The following is a 24,907-nucleotide window of genomic DNA, read 5'->3' as shown; positions in this document are numbered from 1 at the left end:
CCATTAATCTGTATAGTTTTATTTCAAATACAGGCAACGTGAATGACATTTGATTTGAATATTAAATTGTAGAAAGGCTGAAAAAAACAACTAATACAAGTTTAGAAACATGTTTCAGTAATCCGTGGCAAATTAGCACTTGGTTATAAAGTATTTGGCTACATCCATGTCATGCTCTGGGCACCAGTTCAAAATACTAATCATTACCACTTGTTTGAGTAGAATCTAACTGGCCAGCCTCCAGTTCTGCTCTCATGAAACAAAAGAAATTGAAACTCTGTTACCAAAATTATTTATTAATGGTCTTGGTACCGCGTCCTTCTGCACGTTGGAGCTGGGTGGTGTAGTAATTCTCCTCACTGTGACTGGGTAGTTTAATGACTTAACACACAGCCCCGTGTTAACTCTGATACTGAATATTACCAAGTATTATCATGTTTGTTTTCACACTGTGTTCTGGGTGGTACAGTTGACTTCTACGTGATCCTTCAAATCCCTCTTGTAGTGAAAACAGAACGTGTTGCAGGCGCACGCAGGTTCAAGTAGCAGCCAAAGGGAGAAAAGCATTTCTGATCAGTAACTTTTCATCAGAACTGGAAGAAGTTTAAAGTTTTTAATCAAACTTACAGCCAGGAAAAAAAGTAATGCAGGGAAGAAACAAAGGATCAGGAGTGATGATGACCAGTTAATATGGGATAATGGATGCATTTGATTTATGTTTTAATCTGGGACTTTGCTCTTTCCTACAATCAAATGATTTTCTGTATTTTTTTTTGTACCTAAACGAGCCTCCGTTGCTGCTAAGCTCCTAAATATAGAATGAAAATTACATGTCTTCAAACTTGTTACTACCTGAGACTGATCAGCTGATGTGAATTTTTTTTGACATCTCATGGCATTTAGGGGAGGACAATAAACGCTGCCATGGCTGGTTATACTCTCATCCCAAGAACATATAAAGAAAATAAGTTACGGTCTGGATGGTGGAAACCAGAATTTTCTAACTAAAATGGAGAAAATTTTGAAAAGGCAGGGAAAGGGCAGAGGTGGTGGAGCTAATTGGATAGGTCTGTAAGTAATGGCAGAACCACAAATTGGGCTCCTTCAGTACTGCATGATGGTGATGCAGTCATTGGCTATCCCCAAGTTGGCCCCTTGGAGTTGCAATGGGAATTTTACAAGGAATTTGCATGCCAGTTTATTTCATTTGAGCCAAGTTCTGCAACTACTGTTGCAGTCCAATTTGCCCCAAGGCACTTCATGTAGAAATGGGATCTCAATAATCAGAGACAAGTGATTACGATTGTCATTGTTTGCAGCTCCAAGGATGTGTTTTCTATCTTGTCTTGTTTTTAGATTGCTTTAATCACACGAGGCTGTTCCCATCCAAACACCTGGCAGTCAGAGTCAGCTATGTAACATGCAGATATCTCTGTAGCAGTTGGTTTGCCAAAACATCTGGCCAATGTACCAGAGGAGAAATTAGGTACTGTACTTGTTTTTTAAGCACCAGATCATGCTGAGAAAGACACTGCCGGAAAGGATGTTGGAAGCTGATGTAGTTGTAAACATCAAGTGAGAATTGGGTCAATACTTGTAGAGGGAAACAATTTGGGGGAAAAACAGGGGAGTGAGACAAATTGGATAGTTCTTCACAGGTATGATGGACCTAACATGCAGAAAGATTCTAGTTCTTTGAAATGTAATAGGTGAATGCATGTTTTAAATTTGCCCCCTTTGATTGCATTTTACAGAAGAAGGGTAAAGAACAGACTGCTGTGATTCTGCCCAGAAACACTGGGAAGGAGAAGGCTTTGTTCAGTGAAGAAGCCACTGAAGAAGTGAAACCAGGAGGATCTTCTGACAGCATTGAGAAGCGGAAAGCAAAAGCTGAGCGCAGGCTGAAACGTCCAATCAACGTGAAGGTGTCGGGAAAGATGGAATCGCCTCCTGAACCTGGGGTGAAGCGTACCATCCAATGCAAGGATCCGGGCAACACTCCACCCATCCCTGAGCCAGTTCCAACACAAACTGTTTTAGTGAAGTCCACAGAAGGAGTGGATACTGTTTGTCTTGAACAGGACATAAAGTCTGCAGTATGTCCACAAAGTCATACAAGTGAACTGAGTGCCAGTGATACTGATGGAGGACTGACTGACCCCTTGGCTGAGAATAAAGTGAAGAGAAATGGCCGTGGTCCCCAGGGAGACTGGCACATGGAGGATAAAAGTGGTACGGTAAATGCTGCCAGAGCATCGGCTGAAAAAGCTGAGGTATGTTGCCTGAGACAGTTGCACTTCAATTTTTAATCGAATGGTGATCTTTTCGTATTAGATGTGAATCTGATAGTATACGGATCATGTCACTGAATTACACATCTTGCTTAATAATCCAGCAGAATGTGTGTCCACATCTCCCTGCGGTGTGTGCAAACAAAGTTAATTTTGGTATAAGCAATATCTGGAACAAAATGGTTAGATCAGTAAAAGTCAGTATGAAGCTGCCTGATTATGTTTAAAGCCTGAATTCTTTCACTAATGTCCTTTAAATTCCAAGGACCAGGAAACCGAAGTGTTAAACAGCAGGAGCTTTATTAAGCTGGTGTTCAGTCTGCAGGCAACAAGGTTAGACTAGAGCACTTTCTGGCCCAAAATGGCTGCTGATGTCATTATATCATGTGTTTGGATTCTTAAAGTGACAATCCAGCAGACTTAAGTAGATGGCAGTTTAGGTAACCAAACCTGCTATTCTTACTGTAGTTTTTGTGACCCATACCAATTTACTGAAATGTGAATTGTCCTCAGAATTGGCTGAGCAATACACTGTAGTATCCAAACCATTGCCAGTTGTTTTAGCAGTCCTGTCGCCAATGCCACAGTCAACTAGAGATGAGAATAAATGCTGGCCTGTCCAGTGACTCCTACATCCTGGGAATTTGCTTTAAGTGGGTTTAATCAAAATGCTTAAAATTAGTCCCTTTGTGTTTGAATTTCTTTTGCTGTCAAGTATGTTAATTAAACATACAGTGGCCAATGCAATTCATCATTACCGTTTGCCAAGAGTTGTAGTTGGGAAGAGAAAAAAGGTCACAAATACTCAATGTGACAAGATAGCTGTGGGTTGAGTTGGAAGGGACCCTGAGGTTTTAATCGACATTCAAAATGTCGCATTAATGCTTTTCAATCCGAGAAGGCCTTGGCTAGGATCAGTGACATCTATTGTGGTTGGAGTCAGACAATGTCTTCAAATGTCTGAGCTTAACAAGCGGACATTTCATGTCTAGTTGGACCACATCAAGCATTCTCCTACTTTCATGGTGCTTGATGTTTGACCTATGACATATTTGCTGGAAAATTCTGTTCTACAGTCATAACTTTAAAAGTGCAAATAACCCAAGGACACTGACAGTTGGATTTGTACTGATTTCATTTTAATTATAAAATGTTCAGTGTTAGAAGTGTAGGTGTTAGTTAATTCACTGACTGCTTGCCTAAATATGACCAGCATTTCTGTAAGGTCTGGGAGTTGAAGCCCATCACTTTCACTCAGCAACTTGAGATTACAAATAAATGAGGACTTACCAGTGTCTCCTAAATAAGACCATAAGACACAGGAGCAGAAGTTAGGTCATTTAGCCCATTTGAGTCTGCTCTGTCATTCAATCATGGCTGATCAGTTTCTCAACCCCATTTCCAGATTTCTCCCCGTAACCCTTAATCCCCTTGATACTCAAGAACCTAGCTATCTCAGGCTTACATATGCTCAAGACCCGACCTCCTCAGCTTACTGTGGCAGTGAATTCCATAGATTCCCCACTCTCCCACTGAAGAAGTTCTCCTTATCTCCATTCTAAAAGGTCTTCCCTTTGCTCTAAGGCTATGCCCTCGGATTTTAGTCTCTTCGACCACTGAAAATATCTTAACAACATCTACTCTGTCCAGCCATTCAGTATTCTGTATATTTCAATTAGATCTCCCCTTCTCCTCAAATTCCATCAAGTATAAACCCAGAGTCCTCAAACGTTCCTCCTGTGTTAAGTTTTTCATTGCTGGGATCATTCTTATGAACCTCCTCTGAACTGGCTCTAGGGCCAGTACATCCTTTCTGAATATGGGGCCCAAAGTTGCTCACGATACTCCAAATGTGGCCAGACCAGGGTCTTAGAAAGCCTCAGATGTCCATCCCTGCTTTTATATTCAAGTGCTTTCAAAGTAAACACCATCATTGCGTTTGCCTTCCTAACTACTGACTCAACCTGCAAGTTTACCTTGAGAGAATCCTGGACTAGAACTCCCAAGTCTCTTTGCACCTCAGACTTCTGGATTTTCTCCCCATTTAGAAAACAGTCCATGCCTCTGTTCTCCCACCAAGGTGCATGACCTCACTTATCCATATACTGTCACTTTGCCCACTCTCCTAACCTGTCCAAATCCTTCTGCAGCCTCCTCAATACCTCCTGACCTGACCTATCTTGCATAGAACATTACAACGCAGTACAGGCCCTTCGGCCCTCGATCTTTTGTATCAGCTGCAAACCTAACCAGAATGCCCTCGGGTCTTTCATCCAGATTGTTAATGTGTAAAGTCGAAAGTTGTGGTCCTAACACTGAGCCTTGCAGAACACCACTAGTCACGGGCTGCTATCCTGAGATGGACCCTTTTATCCCACTCTCTGCTTTCTGCCAGACAGCCAAACTTCTATCCATGCCATCGCCTTGCCTCTAACACCATGGGCCTTTATTGTACTCAGTAGCCTCCCGTGTGGCACTTTGTCAAAGGCCTTCTTGAAGTCCAGGGAGATAACATCCATTGGCTCTCCTGTTCAATCCTTCCTCACAGAATTCTAACAGATTTGTCAGGCATGACCTCCCTTGACGAAACCATGCTAACTTTAACCTATTTTATCATACATATCCAACTATTCAGAAATCTCATCCTTCACAATGGATTCCAAAATCTTACCCTCTACTGCGTTGGGTGGTCTGTAATTTTCTGTCTTTTGCTATACTCCCCTTTTTAAACAGCAGTGGCATGTTAGTGATTTTTCCAGTCCTAACAAGAACGTAGAATTATTGTAAGTGTTGGGATGTTAAGTACAAGATACAATTTGTTTTTTCTTTTTAAAATCGGGAGAAGCTTCTTTACCAGGTTTACCCTCAAACCAATACTTGCCACTATGTTCAAAGCACGCTTCTGCCTGGGTGGGGTAGGATGGCTGACCTCCTGCAGACTGCTGCATGTAGACTTGGAAAATAAGTCTGAAAAAATTCTGTATTGAAGATAGAAAGGTAAAACTGGTTTTAATTTTCTCAGATTAGGAAAAGGAGTGGAGATTATTCCTTGATCTGCATAACAAAACCATTGAGTTGGCAGACTATATTGTTTTTTAAGCTAATGTGCACTGTCATCGTGTGTTTCTTCAGGTACTGGAGGAAATAGCTAAATAATAGTCATTCTGTTAATGATGATACAGGGACTTGGTCTCTGTGGGACATTTCATAAATTCACAGTCATGGCAACGGCACAACAAACACCATTCTTTTTCCTACGTTGCCTCTTGCTGTAGTTCAGGTTCTATTGTCTGTTGCACCACCTCAATTGACAGTCACATTCCTTTGTTTTTATTGCTTTCTGATGTGATTATATATCATTTCAGTTCTTATTCAATCACTTGTTTATACTCAACCAAAAACAATTTGGTTACTTCTATAAGATCATAAAAATAGAAAGAGGTAGACCCTGAGATCACGGCTGATCTGATAATCTCAACTCCAGTTTTCAGCCTTCTCCCCATAACCCTGGATTCTCTTGCTGATTAAAAATCTGCCTTGACCTTGACTATACTTACTAGCCCAGCATCTACATACCTTCATGGTAAGGAATTCCACAGGTTGACTACTTCTAAGAGAGAAAAGGAATTTATGCTTTATCTCTATTTTAAATATGCAACCCCTTATTCAGAGACTATTCCCTCTGTTTTGTTTTGGTAAAGTTTCCTCCCATTCTAAACTTCACTGAGCGTAGGCCCAACGTACTCAGCCTCTCCTCGTCTCCGCATAAAATCCCTGCATACGCAGAATCAACCTAGTGAACTTTCTTCAAGCTCTTTCAAATGCCAATTTATCTACCCTTGGAGAGGGGACCCAAACTGCTCCGTGTTCTAACTGTGATCTGACCCGTGCCTTGTATAGTTTTAACAAAACTTCTATGTTTTTATACTCCATTTCTGTGTTTTAGATGGAGATTTTTCCGATTGATTGTGTTGACTCTCCCTGATTCTTCTTTTTTGCTCAGTTTGACCATCAGTAGTTAACCGTAGGGATTTGCCTTTATTTCCTGTTGTCAATTGGCTTCTTAACAATTAATACAGTTGGACTGTTAGCAGCAGAAATATAAAGTAGTAAATGGTTAAGCAATAAGTGTTGATCTTCCAATTAATGTTTTGCACTTAATTTCGTTCACTGGCTTTAAATATTTTGAGACGTACTGCCACATGGAAAAAATGCAGCAAGCGTATTGGGATTTTGTGCGTTGTTTTCAGATTAGGAAGTACACCTGTATTCTGCAAATGGAAAATTGAACAGGAGTGCTTTTTGAAATACACAATTGGCCTGGTTTACCCTGTGGAGCGTTCATGTCTGGCAAGTTACTGCACCTGTTGGGCCATTGATTCATGGGGATCTAAACGTGGTTTCCACTTTTACCGAGGGAGTTAGGCAGCAGCCACCTCTTGACCATCCCACTAGTGTAATGGATGCTGGACTCTAACCATTTTACACTCTCTCTTCAATGCCCATTCGCAGCAATTTCCACCTAGCATAGTTGTGAGGCAAGAATAGAAGATGCTGGAAAAGCTCAGCGGGTGTGGCAGCATCTTTAAAGACAAATCAAAGTTAACATTTCAAGTCCAGTGAACCTTCCTCAGAATAGTTGTGAGGCATCTTGCCCTAAATACACTTTGTACAACTTCTCATGATACAGACGTCAAGCCTTTTAAAGCTGCGATTAGGATTAGGATTGGTTCAGTGGAACCAGACCTGCATCTTCCAATATGGAACCACTGGATTGTTCTAAAATAAAGGGCTTCAAGGAATTTTTATCATTAAGCACATCTATTAACATTTAAACAGCTAACAGGATATAATTTTAAAAGTTTAAATGGATGCATTAGTATTTGCATCCCTAATTAAAAGTGCCAGTTACAGAGATGGTGACTGGAATTTGGGTATAAATCTGGATTCTGGACAGTGTTGCTGTGACCATGTTCTTTGCCCATTTCTAATTGTTCTGCAAAGGTGGTCACATCAGAGGGCAGTATCTTAACTGCTGTGTGGCCTAAAGTCTCAAGAGTGCACAAATAGTAGAGTCATGTTGGTGAATCAGTATCGCTTTTGTGTTGTAAGCCAATTATATTCTTACAGTCTCGCACTTGTCAGGATCTGAATTTAGCCTCTTGATCCAATATCTGGACGATTTGCTGCAGTAGTCCCATTGGTTGTCATTAGATTTGTAATGATCAATGAAATTTTTTTCATAAAAAGCTGTGTGTTGGGACTAAAGTTCTCGATGGCCAGGACAGAACTGGCCCAGCTATGATGTTGAAAGAGAATTAGAGAGATTTGATTTTTCCAGCTTTTCTGAAGAGAGTTGCCAGTAAATAAAGCAGATAGGATAGTGAATGGCTGGGAAATGTGCTAAAGTTGTGCAAAACCCTGGGAAGGTGCACATAAATTACTGGGTGCAGACATGGGTATAAAAATGTAAAAGGATATCCGTGCCCTAGTGAGATTGCAGAAGAAATCAAATGAGGCTGCTCCCAGTTGTCAGAGAGGAGATCTTACAGGAGAGAACGCCTGCTCCATCAAAAGAGATTTCTGATTGGCCATAGGCAAGTTATACAACATGCTAAGCAGCATCAAAAAGGTGAAACTAAACCATACTTGGACAGAGTTGGTTCAAAAGTCCAGGATTTATTTTAAACAAAGGATAAGGTAAATGACAGGTAGACAGTTTTATCAGGGTGGGTAAATGAATGCAGTGAGCAGCTGTTGCAGGAATGAAAGATTCCCTGCCTTCCTATCTCTGTTGTAGTTCTGTTCGCCGAGCTGGAAGTTTTTGTTGCAAACGTTTTGTCCCCTGGCTAGGCGACATCATCAGTGCTTTGGAGCCTCCTGCGAAGCGCTTCTTTGATGTTTCTTCCGGTATTTATAGTGGTCTGTCCTTGCCGCTTCCGGGTGTCAGTTTCAGCTGTCCGCTGTAGTGGTTGGTATATTGGGTCCAGGTCGATGTGTTTGTTGATGGAGTTTGTGGATGAATGCCATGCCTCTAGGAATTCCCTGGCTGTTTTCTGTCTGGCTTGCCCTATGATAGTAGTGTTTTCCCAGTCGAATTCATGTTGCTTGTCTGAGTGTGTGGCTACTAGGGATAGCTGGTCGTGTCGTTTCGTGGCTAGTTGATGAGCAAAACTAATGTAGTTTACAAAATCCCATGCAAGGACTGCATAAAACACTACATAGGACAAACAGGAAGACAGCTAACAATCCGCATCCATGAACATCAACTAGCCACGAAACGACACGACCAGCTATCCCTAGTAGCCACACACTCAGACAACAAGCAACATGAATTCGACTGGAAAACACTACTATCATAGGGCAAGCCAGACAGAGAACAGCCAGGGAATTCCTAGAGGCATGGCATTCATCCACAAACTCCATCAACAAACACATCGACCTGGACCCAATATACCAACCACTACAGCGGACAGCTGAAACTGACACCCGGAAGCAGCAAGGACAGACCACTATAAATACCGGAAGAAACATCAAAGAAGCGCTTCGCAGGAGGCTCCAGAGCACTGATGATGTCGCCTAGCCAGGGGACGAAACGTTTGCAACAAAAATTCCAGCTCGGCGAACAGAACCACAACAACGAGCACCCGAGTTACAAATCTTCACACAAACCTTCCTATCTCTGTCACCCAGCATGTCTGTAGTGCCTTGAGATGTAGCCTTATAATAATGGTATATAAATGCACCTTGTGGAAAATGGGTTTACATTCAGGAAAGAAGTCGTCAAAGTGTCTGTGTCTTCCTGACCTGGTCTCATGAAGAACTGGCCTAGAAGTGTTGAGTCAAACACTAGTTAAATCGACAGTGACAATAATGCCTGTATTTTCTTTCCAAAGATCGATGTGACTGAGAAAGAGAAACTGCTGCCCAAGAAACAGGATGTCAATGCTATAACAACTGGTTTTCTCTGTGAGGCTGTAGCAAAGGCTTCAGCTGATGTAGGTGTTCCTATGGAACAGATAGTGAATGCAGCAGAGGTTGAAACTCTGGAAACTGCTGGAGACAGGATTGGGGTTTCTGAAACCGTGTTGGAGGAACCTACGACTCAGAGCCCTTCTCAGCACAAGAACACTATTGGAACATCTTTTGGAAAGCAGGTGAACTCTGTTGAAGAAATAACTGGAGAAATCCTTCCAATGAAAAGACCTGTGGAAGATGCTGCTGTACCGCCTAGCTCAGCTGTGGGCAATGCCAGTCAGAAAAAGGAGCATGCCAAGGAACAAGTTGAAGGTAATTATGTTTTTGCACATCTTAAAATATTTTATACAGAAAACTGGAATGGAAACACTTCACTTTTTGCCAGTTTTCTTCTTTCTGTTAAATCCTGATGCAAGGAATGAACATAAATCAAAAACGAGCTAATCAACCCAAATAATTTGAGATGCTAGGCTTCACATGAACTTCCTCCAACTTCATCTAACTCCATCAAAACATCTTTCTGGTACTGTTCCTCTTGTACTTAGCTGCTTTCTTAAATGTATTGATGTTACAGGCTACGGTTTTGGTGTTTCCTGCAAGTGAAAGAGGCATGTGCCTCTTGTTTGATGGTGAGAGCTTAGGAATGTGTCTGACGTTCCTGATTCTTACACTTACAAGAAGTATGTCCAGCTGCAGCTCTTGTTTGGCAGCATGATGGCTCTGGAGCTGCGGGTGGACTCACTGTGGAGCATCCGCCATGCTGAGGAGGTTGTGGATAGCACGTTTAGTGAATTGGTCACACCGCAGGTTAGGATTGCTGAAGAAGACAGTGAATGGGTGACCAAAAGACAGAAAAAGAGTAGGAAGGCAGTGCAGGTGTCCCCTGCGGTCATCTCCCTCCAATACAGGTATACCGTTTTGGATACTGTTGGGGGAGATCGCTCACCAGGGGAGGGCAGCAGTTGTCAAGGTCATGGCACCGTGGCAGGCACTGCTCGTCAGAAGTCTGGATGGGGTTGAATTTCTAAGAAGCATCCAGGAAAGTTTTCTAGAGCAGTATGTTAATAATCCGAGGGAAGGGGCCATTTGGACCTGGTACTAGGGAACGAGCCAGGACAGGTGGTAGAAGTTACGGTGGGGGATTTCTTTGGGAACCGTGACCACAATTCTGTACGCTTTAGAATACTCGTAGATAAAGATGCGAGTGGTCCTAAGGGAAGAGTACTAAACTGGGTCAAGGCCAATTATATCAAAATTAGACAGGAGCTGGGAAATGTGGATTGGACACAGCTATTTGAAAGGAAGTCGACATTTGTGATGCGGGAGACTTTCAAAGATAGTGCAGGATAGACATATGCCATTGAAGGCAAAGGATAGGAAGGGCAAGATTTGTGAACCGTGGATGACAGGAGAAATTGTACGACTAGCCAAGAGGAAAAGGGAAGCATACATAATGTCTAGGCATGGAAGAATATTGGAAGAGCAGGACAAATCTTAAATGAGGATTCAAATTGGCTAAAAGGGGTCATGAAATAGCTTTAGTGAGCAGAGTTAAGGAGAATCCCAAAGCATTTTATTCTTGTGTAAGAAGCAAGTGGGTAACTAGAGAAAGGATTGGTCCACTAAAGGATAATGAAGGAAGGCTGTGTGTCACACCTGAGATAATGAGTGAGATCCTGAATGATTACTTTGCATCAGTGTTCTCGGAAGTGAGGAGCATGATGAATCTTGAGATTGGAGGTAGAAGTGTGAATAGTCTGGATCACGTTGACATAAGTAGAGAAGATGTGTTGGATAGGCTAGAAGTTTAGGTGGACAAATCCCTAGTACTGGATGGGATCTATCCCAGGTTGCTGAGGGAGGTGAGAGAGGAAATAGCTGGAGCCCTGACAGATATCTTTGTGGCATCCTTAAATACAGGTGAGATGCCGGAGGACTGGAAGGTTGCTCCCCCTGTACAAGAAGGGTAGTAGGGATATTCTGGGTAACTACAGACAAGTGAGGCTGACGTCAGTGATAGGAAAGTTGCTGGAGAGGGTATGGAGGGATAGGATCTATTTATGTTTAGAAAAGAATGGGCTTATCAATGATAGGCGATATGGTTTTGTGCGGGGGCGATCGTGCCTTACCAACTTAATAGAATTCTTTGAGAAAGTGACCAAGTTGATAGATGAAGGAAGGGCTGTTGATGTCATCTACATGGACTTTAATAAGGCGTTTGATAAGGTTCCCATGGTAGACTACTGGAGAAAGTGAAGTCACATGGTGTGCAGGGTGTTCTAGCTATGTGGATAAAGAACTGGTTGAGCAACAGGAAACAGTAGTAGTTGAAGGGAGTTTCTCGAAATGAAGAAAGGTGACCAGTGGTGTTGCACAAGGGTCAGTGCTGGGGCCACTGTTGTTTGTAATATACATAAATGATCTGGAAGAGGGCATTGTTGGTATAATCAGTAAGTTTGCAGATGGCACAAAGATTGATGGAGTAGCAGAAAGCATAAGGGACTGTCAGAAAATACAGGAGGATATAGATAGACTGGAGAGTTGGGTGGAAAAGTGACATATGGTTTTCAATCCAGACAAATGTGAGATGATGCATTTCGGCAAGACTAAATCTAGAGCAAATGAACGGAAGGGCCTTGGGAAAAGTTGATGAGCAGAGAGATCTGGGAGTGCAGGTCCATTGTACCCTGAAAGTTGCTGCACAGGAGGATAGAGTGGTCAAGCAGGCATATGGTATGCTTACCTTCATCGGACAAGGTATTGAGTATAAGAGCTGGCAGGTCATGTTAAAATTGTACAAGACATTGGTTCAGCTGCATTTAGAATACCGTGCACAGTTCTGGTCGCCACATTACCAAAAGGATGTGGACGCTTTGGAGAGGGTGCAGAGAAGGTTTACGAGGATGTTGCCTGGTATGGAAGGTGCTAGCTATGAAGAGAGGTTGAGTAAGTTAGGTTTATTTTCATTAGAAAAAAGGAGATTGAGGGGGGACCTGATTGAGGTTTACAAAATCATGAAGGATATAGACAGGGTGGGTAGAGACAAGCTTTTTCCCAGGGTGAAGGATTCAATAACAAGAGGTCACACTTTCAAGGTGAGAGGTGGAAAGTTTAAGGGAGATCCATGTGGCAAGTGCTTCACACAGAGGGTGGTGGGCATCTGGAACACGTTGCCAGCAGAGGTGGTAGAGGCAGGCACGGTAGGTTCAATGCCCCCCCCCCCCCCCCCCACCCAAGCCTTTTGTTTTAAGGAGGGAATCCCAGCCTGTTCATTCCTTCCTAATGGCTACCACTTTGAGAAGCAACTCAAATTTCACCATTTAGCCAACATTTAAATACAGTGGCTTTCCAGCTAGGACCACTATATGCTGACCAGAACAAGGAGCCATGGCTGATTTTGGTTTCTTTCCAAGGACACTGATTCCAAATGTTACTCCTCAGTTGATATTCAGGCTGAGATCAGCTGCCTTGGCACAGACCTAACATTGAAACTGGATAACCTCTGTTCTCACATCTTTAAGAGTCACGCTGGATAGTGTTCTTGAGTCATCAGATAGTGTAACTGAAACCATCTAATGTTTTGCAAGGACAATTAATTCTGGATTTTTGATTTCATCTATTGTGCATATATTGTAAATAGTGTGGCGCTAGAAAAGCGCAGCAGGCCAGGTAGCATCTGAGGGGCAGGAGACTCAACGTTTCGGGCATAAGCCCTTCTCCTGGCCTGCTGTGCTTTTCCAGCACCACACTTTTCAACTCTGGTCTCCAGCATCTGCAGTCCTAACTTTCTCCATATATTGTAAATAAGTGAGTAACTGTTAAAATCTGATTAAAAAGCTGGAAATCTGAAATGAAATACAGGAGAAACTAAGCATATCTGGCATCATCTGTGGAATGAGAAGTACAGTTAATGTTTTGGTTTGTCAGCCCTCCCCTTATATTTTACTCAGGCTTTTTTCACCATCTCTTCTACGCAGTCTTCTTTCCCCTGTCAACAGTATAAAAACCATCCTCTTCCCCTCACCCCCTCTCTCCTCTCTCCCCTCATCCCCCCCCCTCCCCTCACCCCCTCCCTCCCCTCACCCCCTCCTCCCTCCCCTTTCTCCACCCCTTGCTCTCGCTCTCCACCCCTCGCGCCCCATCCACACCCCCGCAATCCCCCCCGATTCCCCGTTCTGACAAAGGGTCACTGGGCTCTAATATTAACTAACTCAGTTTTTCTTTCTGGAGGTGCTGCCAAACCTGCTATGTTTCTCCAATACTCCAGTTTTGTTACTCCCCTCCCTTTGCTCAGTTGAAGCTCAAGTGCTTGGGCCCCCGATCTTGGGGGTCATCATGTAAAGATATGTCGTAGTTCACTTAGGACTGAGATGAGGAGAAAGTCCTTCCCCCAGAGTGGTGAGCTTATGGAATTGCCTGTCACAGAAAGCAGTTGAAGTCAAAACATGGAACTATATCTAGGAAAATATTCATAGGGCTAAAGAGTTCAAAGGGTATTGGGTGAAAGCAAGACCTGTTGGTTGATCAGCCATGATATTGAATGGTGGAGCAGGCTTGATGGATAGAATGGCCTTCTCCATATTCTGTTTCTATGACTTCATTGTCTATCAAAAATCTGTCTTGGCCTTGAATAAATTCAATGATCCAGCTTCTGTTGTTTTCTGGGAAAAAGAATTCCACAGACTAACAACCCTCTGCGAAAGGATTTCTGTCATTTTCATCTTAAAAGTGAGGCCTTTAAAATACCTGTTCTAATTTAGTCTTTCCTCCAAAAAGGAATATCCTCTCAGGATATCATCCTCCTGTTATGTCCCCTCTGGATCTTGTATGTTTCAATAATACTAGGAGAAAGTGAGGACTGCAGATGCTGGAGACCAGAGTTGAAAATGTGGTGCTGGAAAAACGCAGCAGGCCAGGCAGCATCCGAAGAGGAGCAGGAGAATCGACGTTTCAGGCATAAGCCCTTCTTCAGGAATGAGGCTGGTGTGCCAAGCAGGCTGAGATAAGGGATGAGGGGGAGGGAATTTGGAGGAGGGGCGTTGGGAATGCGATAGGTGGAAGGAGGTGAGGGTGATAGGCCGAAGAGGGGGTGGGGGCGGAGAGGTCAGGAAGAAGAGTGCAGGTCAAGAGGGCAGTGCTGAATCCAGGGGTTGGGACTGAGATAAGGTGGAGGGAGGGAAAATGAGGAAGCTGGATAAATCTGGATTCATCCCGTTCATCACGGGAAAAGTCCCAACCTTTTCAATTGTATCATATTATAATCTTTTTGCCTCTGCAATGGGTTGAGTAAATCTTCTCTAAAATGTCTTGAAAGACGGCTGTCTCCTTTTTTCAAATAAGACCAAAACGGCACACTGCTTCAGCTGTGTTCTCACCAATTCTTTGTAAAGCGTCAATAAAATTCAATTTTCGATATTCCATGCCTAGCATAATAAATAACATTCTATTTGCCTTCCTAATTACTTACCAAACTTGTAGACTATATCTTAAATAAAATGAAGAAGTGCAGGTGCTGGAAATCTGAAACAAGAACAGAAATTGATGGACAAACTAGAGTCCAGCGACCCTTCAGAATCTGTCGGCTCTTTCATGGTGATTCATATACCAGGGCACTTAGATCCCTTTGTATCTTTTCTCTTTTAAATAGAATACTGCTTTCCCATTCTTCCCAGGTAGACAAGTTTATATTTTCCTGCGTTATGTATACAAATGGAAAACAGTAGGATGCTGTTTGCTGGGATCAGTGTGTCCTTGGCACTCTGCAATGTTCACCATCACCTGGGTATCACACATGTCCTGTTGTAACCTGTGAGCCCAAATTTTTGAAATCTGTTGTGTACTTTGTGTCTAATCCGAGATTAAGGAGATTCAAGGATTTAATTTATGATCAAAGTTGATTTGGTTCTGGTAGTGTAACCGTGAAAAGTCCACTTTTATTGGAAGGCAGTCATGGAACCCAGAGGGAACAGATTTCTTAATAAGCCAAAAAGCCAGGACCTTGAAAGGAATTTGAACAAATATTTGAATAGCCTAAATTTGCAGTGCATAGGGGATGAACAGGGGTGAGGGACTAATCGGAGAGCTCTCAAAGAACCAGTGCAGAAGCAGTGGGACCAATTGTCTCTTTCTGTGCTGTAAGATCCAGTGGTGGAATCCTTGGGTCCAAACGTTTATGGCCTATTTCAGCACAAATTTTAATGAGGACCCTGTGGTAAACTGGCTCAAAATAATGTTGCTCTTGACTTTGAGTGGCATTTTAGATCCTTCAGAGAAGCTTTCAAATTAATCAGATATTTCCTTCTGAGAACAGGTAGAGGGTTAAAGGGTTCTAAGTTGCAATTGAAAAAAAGAACAGGAAGGCTTCAGTTACTAGATCCTGTGAAACCAAACTAGAGGCAGTAATTTTGTGTCAGCTAATTCCAAGTACATTGTGTGTAATGGATCTCAAGGGCATGGTCACAAGACATCAAGCACATGACCAGTGTTCGTGTGAAGAACTGACAGAGTTATTTCCTTTGTGTATGATGTTCTTCAAGGGCAATAGCCTGGGCACTCACCTTTCCTCTTTCATGCAGTTGCAGAATAATTGGATTTGGAGCTTGTTCAGGATGTGGCATACATAGTTTATTGGCAACTGGTTTTATATTGCAAGGTTGTAGAAATATTCATGGTGAAGGACGAGCAGAAGGATGTGCTAATTCACATCATCAAATTAGTTTCACAAAGTGATTAGATTTGCAGACATTTTCAAATGCGTGTGGAGTGGTGTATAAGTAGAATTGGGAGATAAGTGTGAGGTTATCCACCTTTTGGTTGCAAAAGCAAGAAAGCAGGTTATTATCTAAAATGGTGCCAATTTAAGAAAAGGTGAGGTGCAATGAGACCTGGTTGTCGTGGTGGAACAGTTGCTGAAGTTTAGCATGAAGGTGCACCAGGCAGTGAGGAAAGCTAATGGCATGCTGGCCTCCATCGCAAGAGGATTTGAGTAAAAGTGTTTGGATGTCTTGCTGCAGGTATACAGGGCCTTGGTGAGGCCACACCTTGAGTATTGTGCGCAGTTTTGGTTTCCTAGTCTGAGGAAGGACATTTCTTCTATTGAGGGAGTCCAGGAAAGGTTCATCAGACTAATTCCTGGGATGGCATGAAGAAAGGCCGGATCGACTGGGCATATACTCACTGGAGTTGAGAATAGTGGCAGAGGATTTCATAGAAACGTAAAATCTTGATAGGACCAGAAAGGCTAGATGTGGGAAGACTGCTCCCAATGTGAGGGATTCCAGAACTAGAGCTCACAGTCTAAGAGTAAGGGGTGAGCCATTCAGGACTGAGATGAGGAAGAATTCTCTCCCACAGAAAGCTGATGGGGTCAGTTAGTTAGGTATATCCAAGAGGGGGCTGGATGTGGCCCTTGCGGTTAAAGGGATCAAGGGATATGGGGCGAGGGCAAGAATGGCAATCTGAGATTGGATGATCAGCCATGATCCTATTGAATGGTGGTGCAGGCTTGAAAGGCCGTATGGCCTACTCCTGCTCCTATTTTCTATGTTTCTATGATCAGAAGTTACAGAATAAGTTAAGTAAATGTGTAGGCTGGATAGAAGAGAGCTGAAATTTAATTTCACTTTGTACTAAGCATTGAAAGGACAACGGCAACATGGTCACAATCTGGGTTGAACTAGGGGCCAAGATACACTAAAGTTAACATCCCCAAACACTGCAGAACAGCAATCCTCAGTACATTGGAGAGGGGTAGGACTTTCATCCCTGCAAGTCTTCTCTGTCATTTAACAACATTATGGCTGACTTTCTATCTAAATGCATTTTCCTGTATAATCTGCATATCTTAAACCAATTGCAAAAAACGGCAACAATTTTAAACAAGTTTATTTTCTGTGTGACCAAGCAATAATTTGTAATACATATCACTTTGCCTTTAATATCTAGCTATCTGTCAATTTGTGGCTTAATGACTGATCTTTCACAGTTCTCTGGGGTAAAGAAAATCCAAAGGTTCTTCAACTTCTAGGTGAAGCAGTTCCTCTGTCTCAGTCCTAAATTGCATACTACAGGGACTTATTCTGTAGCTGTGGCCCCAGCGTCCTGACTTGCCCCTTCAGCCAAAGAAAGTATCCTTCCTGCTTTAACCCAGTAGAAGCCAAAATAAGTTTAAAATCTTCAGCAAGGCAGGGGTCAGACTTGATTGTGAATGCTAGATCCCATCTGCTCAGTAGGAAACAAAGAGAAATATAAAAGAATAAGAAAGAAAGCAAATCTCTGAGTGTCAGGAGACTGATTTTCCGTGGAATGGAGATGTATGTGTCATAACTTTTGGAAAGTTTAAAAGTTGGTTGTTGAAATGGAAAGCAGTAAATCTAGAATACTTTAATATTGAGCATAGGAGAAGAGATTCAAGCTAGTAAAAGGTCAACCTAAATCTGTCTCATCTCTGAAAGTTTTCCTACACATAGTGATCTTTACTTGGACCGGGTTTCACAATGACATTGTACAGATTTAAAACTCAAGAACAGCAATCTTTTAAGGTGCAGTTGGGTACTGTTGCGGTGAATGGACTGTAGGTGGTTCCTGGATTGTTCCTGAAAGATGTACCTCAAATTTTGCTGAGTACAGATTGCTCTGATGGGTGGGATGTATTGTACTGATGCCTTGTGTGTGACCTGAAATTGCATTAACAGTAATTCTTTCTGATGTCCTGCAGTTCCAGATAATTATGTGAATCTGAACTTTGTTAAATATGACTCCTATGAGAAAGGCACAGATGCTATGGTGGTGCATGTATACGTGAAGGAGATCTGCAAATCTGTATCCAAGGTGCTTTTCCGAGAACAGGATTTCACACTTATTTTTCAAACAAGGTGAGAGCACAGATAATTTTTGCCAGAGGGAGAGAAGTACCTACATGAGCACAGGAAGTGGACAGGCTGACACTGGGGAATTTTGTGAGGAACTGTTACATGTGTTGCTTCAGCAGGTAACATCCTCATCTCAGTTTGGTGGTTAAACCCATATTTCAAAGTCTCATAGAATCTCTACAGTGTGGAAACAGGCCATTAAGCCCAACAAGTTCACACTGACCCTCCGAAGAGTAACCTTCCCAGACCCATTCCCCTACCCTATTACCCTACATTTACACCTAACTAATGCGCCGAACCCACACACCCCTTAACATTGTGGGCAGTTTAGCATGGCCAATTCACCTAACCTGCACATCTTTGGATTGTGGAAGGAAACCCGTGCAGACACGGGGAGAATGTGCAAACTCCACCCAGTCGCCTTGAGGCTGGAATTGAACCTGGGTCCCTGGTGCTGAGAGGCAGCAGTGCTTACCACTGAGCCGATGTGTTGCCCATAAGTTTTAAGCATGTAATTCAGGCTGGCAATTCAGTGCAGTGCTGAGAGAGTTGCTGTATTGAAGGTGCTTCCTTTCAGATGAGACCTTAAAACTTAATATATTATCAGCTGTTGGGTAGAAGTATAAGGTTCTGTGGGGTGAGCATGTGTCAAGGCCCTCAGAACTGTATTGCTAGTCTTCACCTGTCCTGAATAGTTTAACAATTGGGCCAGATACAATAAGGATGGGTTTCTAATTGCAGAACTGAGCAATGGAGTGAAAACAAGGCTCCAGCTATTTTCTGTCGATGGACACTATCTGCTCCTCTTTTCTCGTGTCCTATGACATGATACCATGTGGCAGAAAGCTCCTGGGCAACTGAGTTGTACCCTGAGAGGCTTGTGTGGAACCCACCAACTGAGTGTTGGTGTGACTCCTATTAAGGCCATATACCTTGAAAGCAAGAAACGATGAATAAAGGAGAGCATCAATGGCCCTGCAGTATCAGAATTCTGAATTCCATTAGGCTTTCTTGGGCAGTAAGGAAGGATTTTACCCAGTGCATCAGCTGCGTATGCTAATGAGTCAGGTAGCACAATGACAATGTACCTGTCCCATGTGTGCTAATGATCCCATCTTGGGGAGCCAGTTATCTTTAGCAGTTGTTTGAGCTGAGCAGGAAGTCAGGAGTTGGATCCTAGCTAGCTGAGCAGTTCAATGAAAGCTTTCAAGGCCTAATTATTTTTGTAGGCCACTGGTAAAATATCTTGTGGTTACCTGATGTCTGATGATCATTGTGTACTCTGATTTGGGACTGGGATTGAGTTTAAGATGATTTTCTTTTGAATTGTCTACTTTGGACTATAATGTTTTTTTCAGCAGTTTGTACCTTTTTATTTAAATTGCTAATAATGCATTGTAATATTAATATGAATTGACTGTTAAGTAGGTGGAATTATTCCGATTACTGTTCTGATTTTGTTTTACAAAGCCATGAGCCATTTCTGCGTATCCACCCTGAGTGCGGACCAAACACCATCTTCAAATGGCAGGTGAAAGTTCGGTAAGAACTGCAGTGAATCTTTTCAGCTTTTACTACGTATTGCATTCCTTTTAAGAAAGGCTAAATTAAAAAGGTATAAACCACACCACAAAGAGAAGATATTCAGGATAGAACTCTTGGTAATTCTCAGAATCAGTACGAGAGCTTTGAATAAACGTGGCATTTTTTACAATTTTGTTCTTTTGAATGGTTTGAGGTGGTTTCAGCACATTGCTATTGGATGCACACACATTCAAAACAAAACCGATGAAGAGAGTGTAAAGGGAAATAATTAAGTACAGTCTAGTAGCTGATGTATGAGTGCAAGCTGATATAGATTAAGACCTGAATATTCAAGAGTATATATCATTTTGAAAGGACAGGAAACTCTGAAAAAGTGGAAGGGTGGCTCTGTTTATGAATTATGGTTTTAGCACAACTAAAGGGATTAACTAGGTTTAGGAATGCAAGGATGTCAAAGTAATTGGGGTAGAGATAAGAAATCATAAAGGTATAGGTCATGTGTGGGAATGGTATGCAGTCTGTCTAACAATAACTATACAAGCTGCAGTACAAAAGCTGGGTAGCAAAATGCAGCAATAAAGTGGGGGGACTTCTAATTTATGTAAAGAATGAAAGAATCAGATGGGCAAAGATGACCTGATTGGGTAGTTCATGGTTTCAGGTAAGCCTTTTTGGGCAGCACGTTGTGGAGCCAACTAGAAAGCAGGCTGTACTGGACAAGATAGGGTTAATTAACAGTCTCCGTTAAAGCATCCCAAGGTAGCAGAGGTCATATGATTAAACTTTTCTTTCTGTTTGAAAAAAAGGAGAATGGTACCAAGACTGGTATTTTAATCTGAAATAAGGACAGTTAAGTGCATGCACATACAGATTAGGAGCGAATGTATACCACTGGTCTCATTGAATGGCGCAGTAACTTCAATAAGATTGTGTCTGGTCTGATTACTCTACATTTTGAGGAAATGTGTTCCAATTGCATTGTGTCCTCAGATGAGACATGTTTTCTCAGTCATAAATGCAAAAGCCCTTATTTTTAAAAGCATTACCCTTAATTTTAGAGAACATAGAATGCACAAAATAGATCCTTTCCAAGGAAAGGGCCATTTGTTAACTAAAACAGTTTAAAGAACAAAACATATAATTGGTGCAAAGATGAGTGGCAGGTCAGAAGACTGAATAAAATATTGAAAAAAAAACTAATAACAAAGGAAGAAAAAGTACAAGAGAAAGCTAGCTAGAAATACAAAACCAAATAGGAATAGAGTTATCAATATTAATATTGATAACTCTATTCATTTTAATATTGATAACTCTATTCATTTTAAATGGCCCTAAATAAAGAAAATGAGACTGAGGAATTATTAATAGAAAATAGGGAGGTGGCAGGTGAATTTAACAACCCTTTTTTTAATCGGACTTCACTTTAGAGGAAAACAAAATTCCCAGAATAGCATGAGGAAATGGAAGGGTGGAAGGAACTCAATGATAAGCACCAAGAAAGTGGAAGTATATTACCGGAGCTGTAGGCTAATAAAGCCAAGGAGCTGGTAAATGTTTTCATCATAGAGTCACCATAAAAGAAATACTAAGATAGTTGATACTTTAGTCTTAACTTTCCAAAATTCTCAAGTCTGGGGAATGTTCCATTCAATTGAAAATCTCACTGAAAAGGGAGAAGCAGAAAGTAGAAAACTACAGGCTGGTTAGCTGTCCATCAGTATGATGTTGGAAGCTGTTATTAAAGACGCAGCAATAGGATGCTTAGAAAAGTTTACAATAATTGGACAGAGTCCAAATGGCTTTATGAAAGGGCAATTATGTTTAACTGACAGGAGTACTGAGAGGAAGTAACAGGCTAAAGGAGAACCACTGGCAGTACTGTTTGTTGGTTTCTGTTGGTTATTTTCTGTTCGACAAGTTGTAGCGAATGATGCTGTGGAAATGAGTGCTGAGGCCTCAACTGTTTATAGTTTATGTAAATGACTTGAATAAAGGTTTCTTGCTAAATTTTCTGACAGCACAAAGGTAGGAAAATATCCTGTGAAGAGGATATGAGACTGCAAAGGGATATAAATGGGTTGTGAGTGGACAAAGATATGGCAAAATAAACATTATGTGGGAATATGTGAATTTGTTCATTTTGCCAGGAACAAAAGAAATGGAGCCTATTGTCTGAAACATGTGAGATTACAGATTTGAAATGAAGAGAGGTGTGGTCACCTTACTGCATGAATTGCAAAAGGTTATTATATAGGTGAAGTAAGTAAGAAAGCTAACAATGTTATTACTTATTGCAAGAGGGATGAAATACCAAGTAAGGAAGCTTGTGCTTCAGTTATATGGTTGGTGAGATCTCATCACTGTGTACCCGGTTAGTTATTTAAGGAAGGGTGTAAATGCATCGAAAGAGGTTTCGAGAACCTTTGCTGTACTAATACCCAAAATGAGCAGTTTGTTTTATGAAGAAAGGTTGGGCAGGATGCAACTGTATTTTCAGGAGTTCATAAGGGCAAGTGGTAACAGTTGAAATGCACAAGATCTTTCAGGACCTCATTAGTCAGTATGTGGAAAGAATGTTTCCTCTTATGAATTCGTGATTACTATTTAAAGATGGGTAACCCATTTAAGGATTGAGGTGGAGAAAACTTTGAGGGTCATAAGTCTTTGGACATGGAAAGAGAGTCTTTGAGTATTTTTAAGGCAGTTGTGGATAGATTCTTGTAAGCACGAGGGTGAAAAGTTATCAGACAGGCAGGGATATAGACTCATTGGATTGGCCAGGATCAATTTGAATGATGGAGTAGACTTGAAAATCTTAGTTACCTGTTCCTGCTCCTAATTTCTACATTCGTATTTCACCACCAGTGCGCGCACTCACTAAATGACACTAACTTTTATTTTCATTGAGATGTGTGGTATCAAGGCAATGCTTTCCAGCATGACCAGTTCTTGATCAAAGTCAAATGTGATGTCATCTCTGATTTAAATCCTTTATTTTGTTAAAATAAGGTCCAGTATATAACAGACTATTTGTTGGCAAAGTTTTTCTGATTAAGTCCTTCTGATCAAGTTTCCCACTACATATCTGCTGCATGTGATTTCACACAATGTCAAGTCCATGACTCAGATCCCAGCACTTGCTACAAATCAATTAAACTTCTATCAATGCTCATTATGCAAATGTTTCCGTTTATTTTCTTCCTTGTGTGAAATTTTGATTGTTGAATTAATCAGTAATTTTATGATTTAGTCCCTTGAGATGAAATCTCGAAACCGCAATAAGAGATTGCCTTGAGATTGAAATTCAGGTTTTGCAAATAAAGTAGTGTGCAAACACACTAGTTGCACTCATCATAGAGGCATAAAAGTCTGTAGCACAGAAGACAGCTCTGTGAACTATCAAGTTTGTGCAGTCATGTACAAGCACCGAAGTTTCTAATCCCATTTTCCAGCACTTAGCCCCATAACCTTGTATGCCTTGGTATCACAAGTGCACATCCAAATACTTCATAAATGTTTAGGGTTACTGCCTGTACTGCACTCTGGGTGAAAAAGAATATTTCCCCCCCTCCCCTCTGAACCACCTGCCCTTACCTTAAATCTCTGCCCCTACTCATTGATACCACATCCTGTAGAGTGGCAGACATGCTCATTAGATTGCTCATGTGAAGACAAATTTATTTTGAGGTGCTCAACAAGATTACAAGCCCCATCAACTTACTCTACTTTGAATCACAACAACATTAAGCAGAGCAACTTTAAATGTATAGGATTGCCTTTTACCTTTTTTTTTCACAATTAATCCCAAGATTATGCTGTCTTTCCTTCTAACTCAGCCCTGAGAGAAAGCCATGTATTTATATTAGTTTCATCCCTAACTGTAATAAAACACAACTTTAAAGCATTTATCCATCCTTGTCTCCACCATTCACCCCATCACAATGTCTGGTAAAGTATTTGAGGTGTTCTATAACCAATCTGATTTTCTCTACTCTCCTTTCTATCCACTGCTTTTTAAACTTCAGCTGTGTTATCTTAGTACCATCTCAATTGCTCACAAAACATGGTTTTTTTAAATTATTCACCGTGTAAGAACATTATTGGTAGAACAGTATTTATTGCCAATCTCTAATGGCTCCAAGGTCAGTTAAGAGTCACTAGCAATAAGAGTTTGCCAACCAGAATAGCAATTAGTGACTAGTGGTGTACCCCAGGGATCAGTGTTAGGACTGCAATTATTCACCATTCACATGGATGATTTGGAGTTAGGAACCATGTGTTGTGTGTCAAAGTTTGCAGATGACACTAAGATGAGTGGTACAGCAAGTGTGCAAAAGATTGTGAAACCTTGCAAGGGGACATAGTTTGAATGAGCAAGCAAATGTCTGGTAGATGGAGTACAGTGTTAATAAATGTGAAGTCCTCCATTTCAGTAAGAATAACAGTAAAAAGGACTTTTACTTGAATGGTAAGAAATTACAGCACACTGCTGTGCAGAGGGACCTGGGTGTCCTTGTGCATGAATCACAGAAGTCATGATGTGGAGATGCCGGTGTTGGACTGGGGTGTACAAAGTTAAAAATCACACAACACCAAGTTATAGTCCAACAAGTTTAATTGGAAGCACACTAGCTTTTGGAGCGACGCTCCTTCATCAGGTGATAGTGGAGGGCTCGATCATAACACAGAATTTATAGCAAAAAATTTACAGTGTAATGTAACTGAAATTATACATTGAAAAATTGATTTTCTGTTAAGCCTTTCATCTGTTAGAATATAGTGATAGTTTCACTTCTTTCATGTGTAAATCACAAAACTTTTTTTAAACGTTGCATTCTCGGGCTAGCTGTTAACAATGGTGATAGCTAGACAATATGTTGAAGGTGTTAGCCCCTGTGATCTCTGTCTGTGACCTGATGTTCAGATTGATTCTACTCTAAAAAGTGAGATAAGAGTTTTACACAAATTCCTGCAGTTTTTGAGCTCAGAGTTCTACATGAATGTATGCAGTGTTTGAGCAAAGTGCAATATAGATCTGCAAGTACAGATTCATCCCACAAAATATGTGTGCATGTGGGTCTTTGTCTGTGTGTCTGTCTGGGGTGGGGGTTGAGAGTGTGTGTGTGTGTGTGTGTGTGTGTGTGTGTGTGTGTGTGTGTGTGTAGTGAGTGCAGAGTGTCTTAAGTCTGTGAGGGGGTGCATGTGGGAGTGTGTGTCTGTCTA

At 41.5% G+C, this 24,907-nt stretch overlaps 1 protein-coding gene across 6 annotated transcripts in view; it reads left to right on the top strand.

Annotated features, from left to right (window-relative positions):
• The window catches only part of usp19 (ubiquitin specific peptidase 19), a 156,583-nt gene that overhangs the window by 58,755 nt on the left and 72,921 nt on the right, over positions 1-24,907 (top strand). For all 6 annotated transcript variants that reach the window (XM_060835291.1, XM_060835287.1, XM_060835286.1 and 3 more), the window contains 4 exons: positions 1,755-2,273; positions 9,188-9,581; positions 17,986-18,142; positions 19,610-19,681. In XM_060835291.1, coding sequence (XP_060691274.1) covers positions 1,755-2,273; positions 9,188-9,581; positions 17,986-18,142; positions 19,610-19,681 — 1,142 coding nt within the window. The remainder of the gene's footprint in view (positions 1-1,754; positions 2,274-9,187; positions 9,582-17,985; positions 18,143-19,609; positions 19,682-24,907) is intronic.

Source organism: Hemiscyllium ocellatum, chromosome 14 (assembly GCF_020745735.1).
Source record: "Hemiscyllium ocellatum isolate sHemOce1 chromosome 14, sHemOce1.pat.X.cur, whole genome shotgun sequence".
Classification (NCBI taxonomy): Eukaryota; Metazoa; Chordata; class Chondrichthyes; order Orectolobiformes; family Hemiscylliidae; genus Hemiscyllium; species Hemiscyllium ocellatum.
The sequence above is the reverse complement of the archived record's forward strand: the minus strand, read 5'-3'. Positions and strand labels throughout refer to the sequence as shown.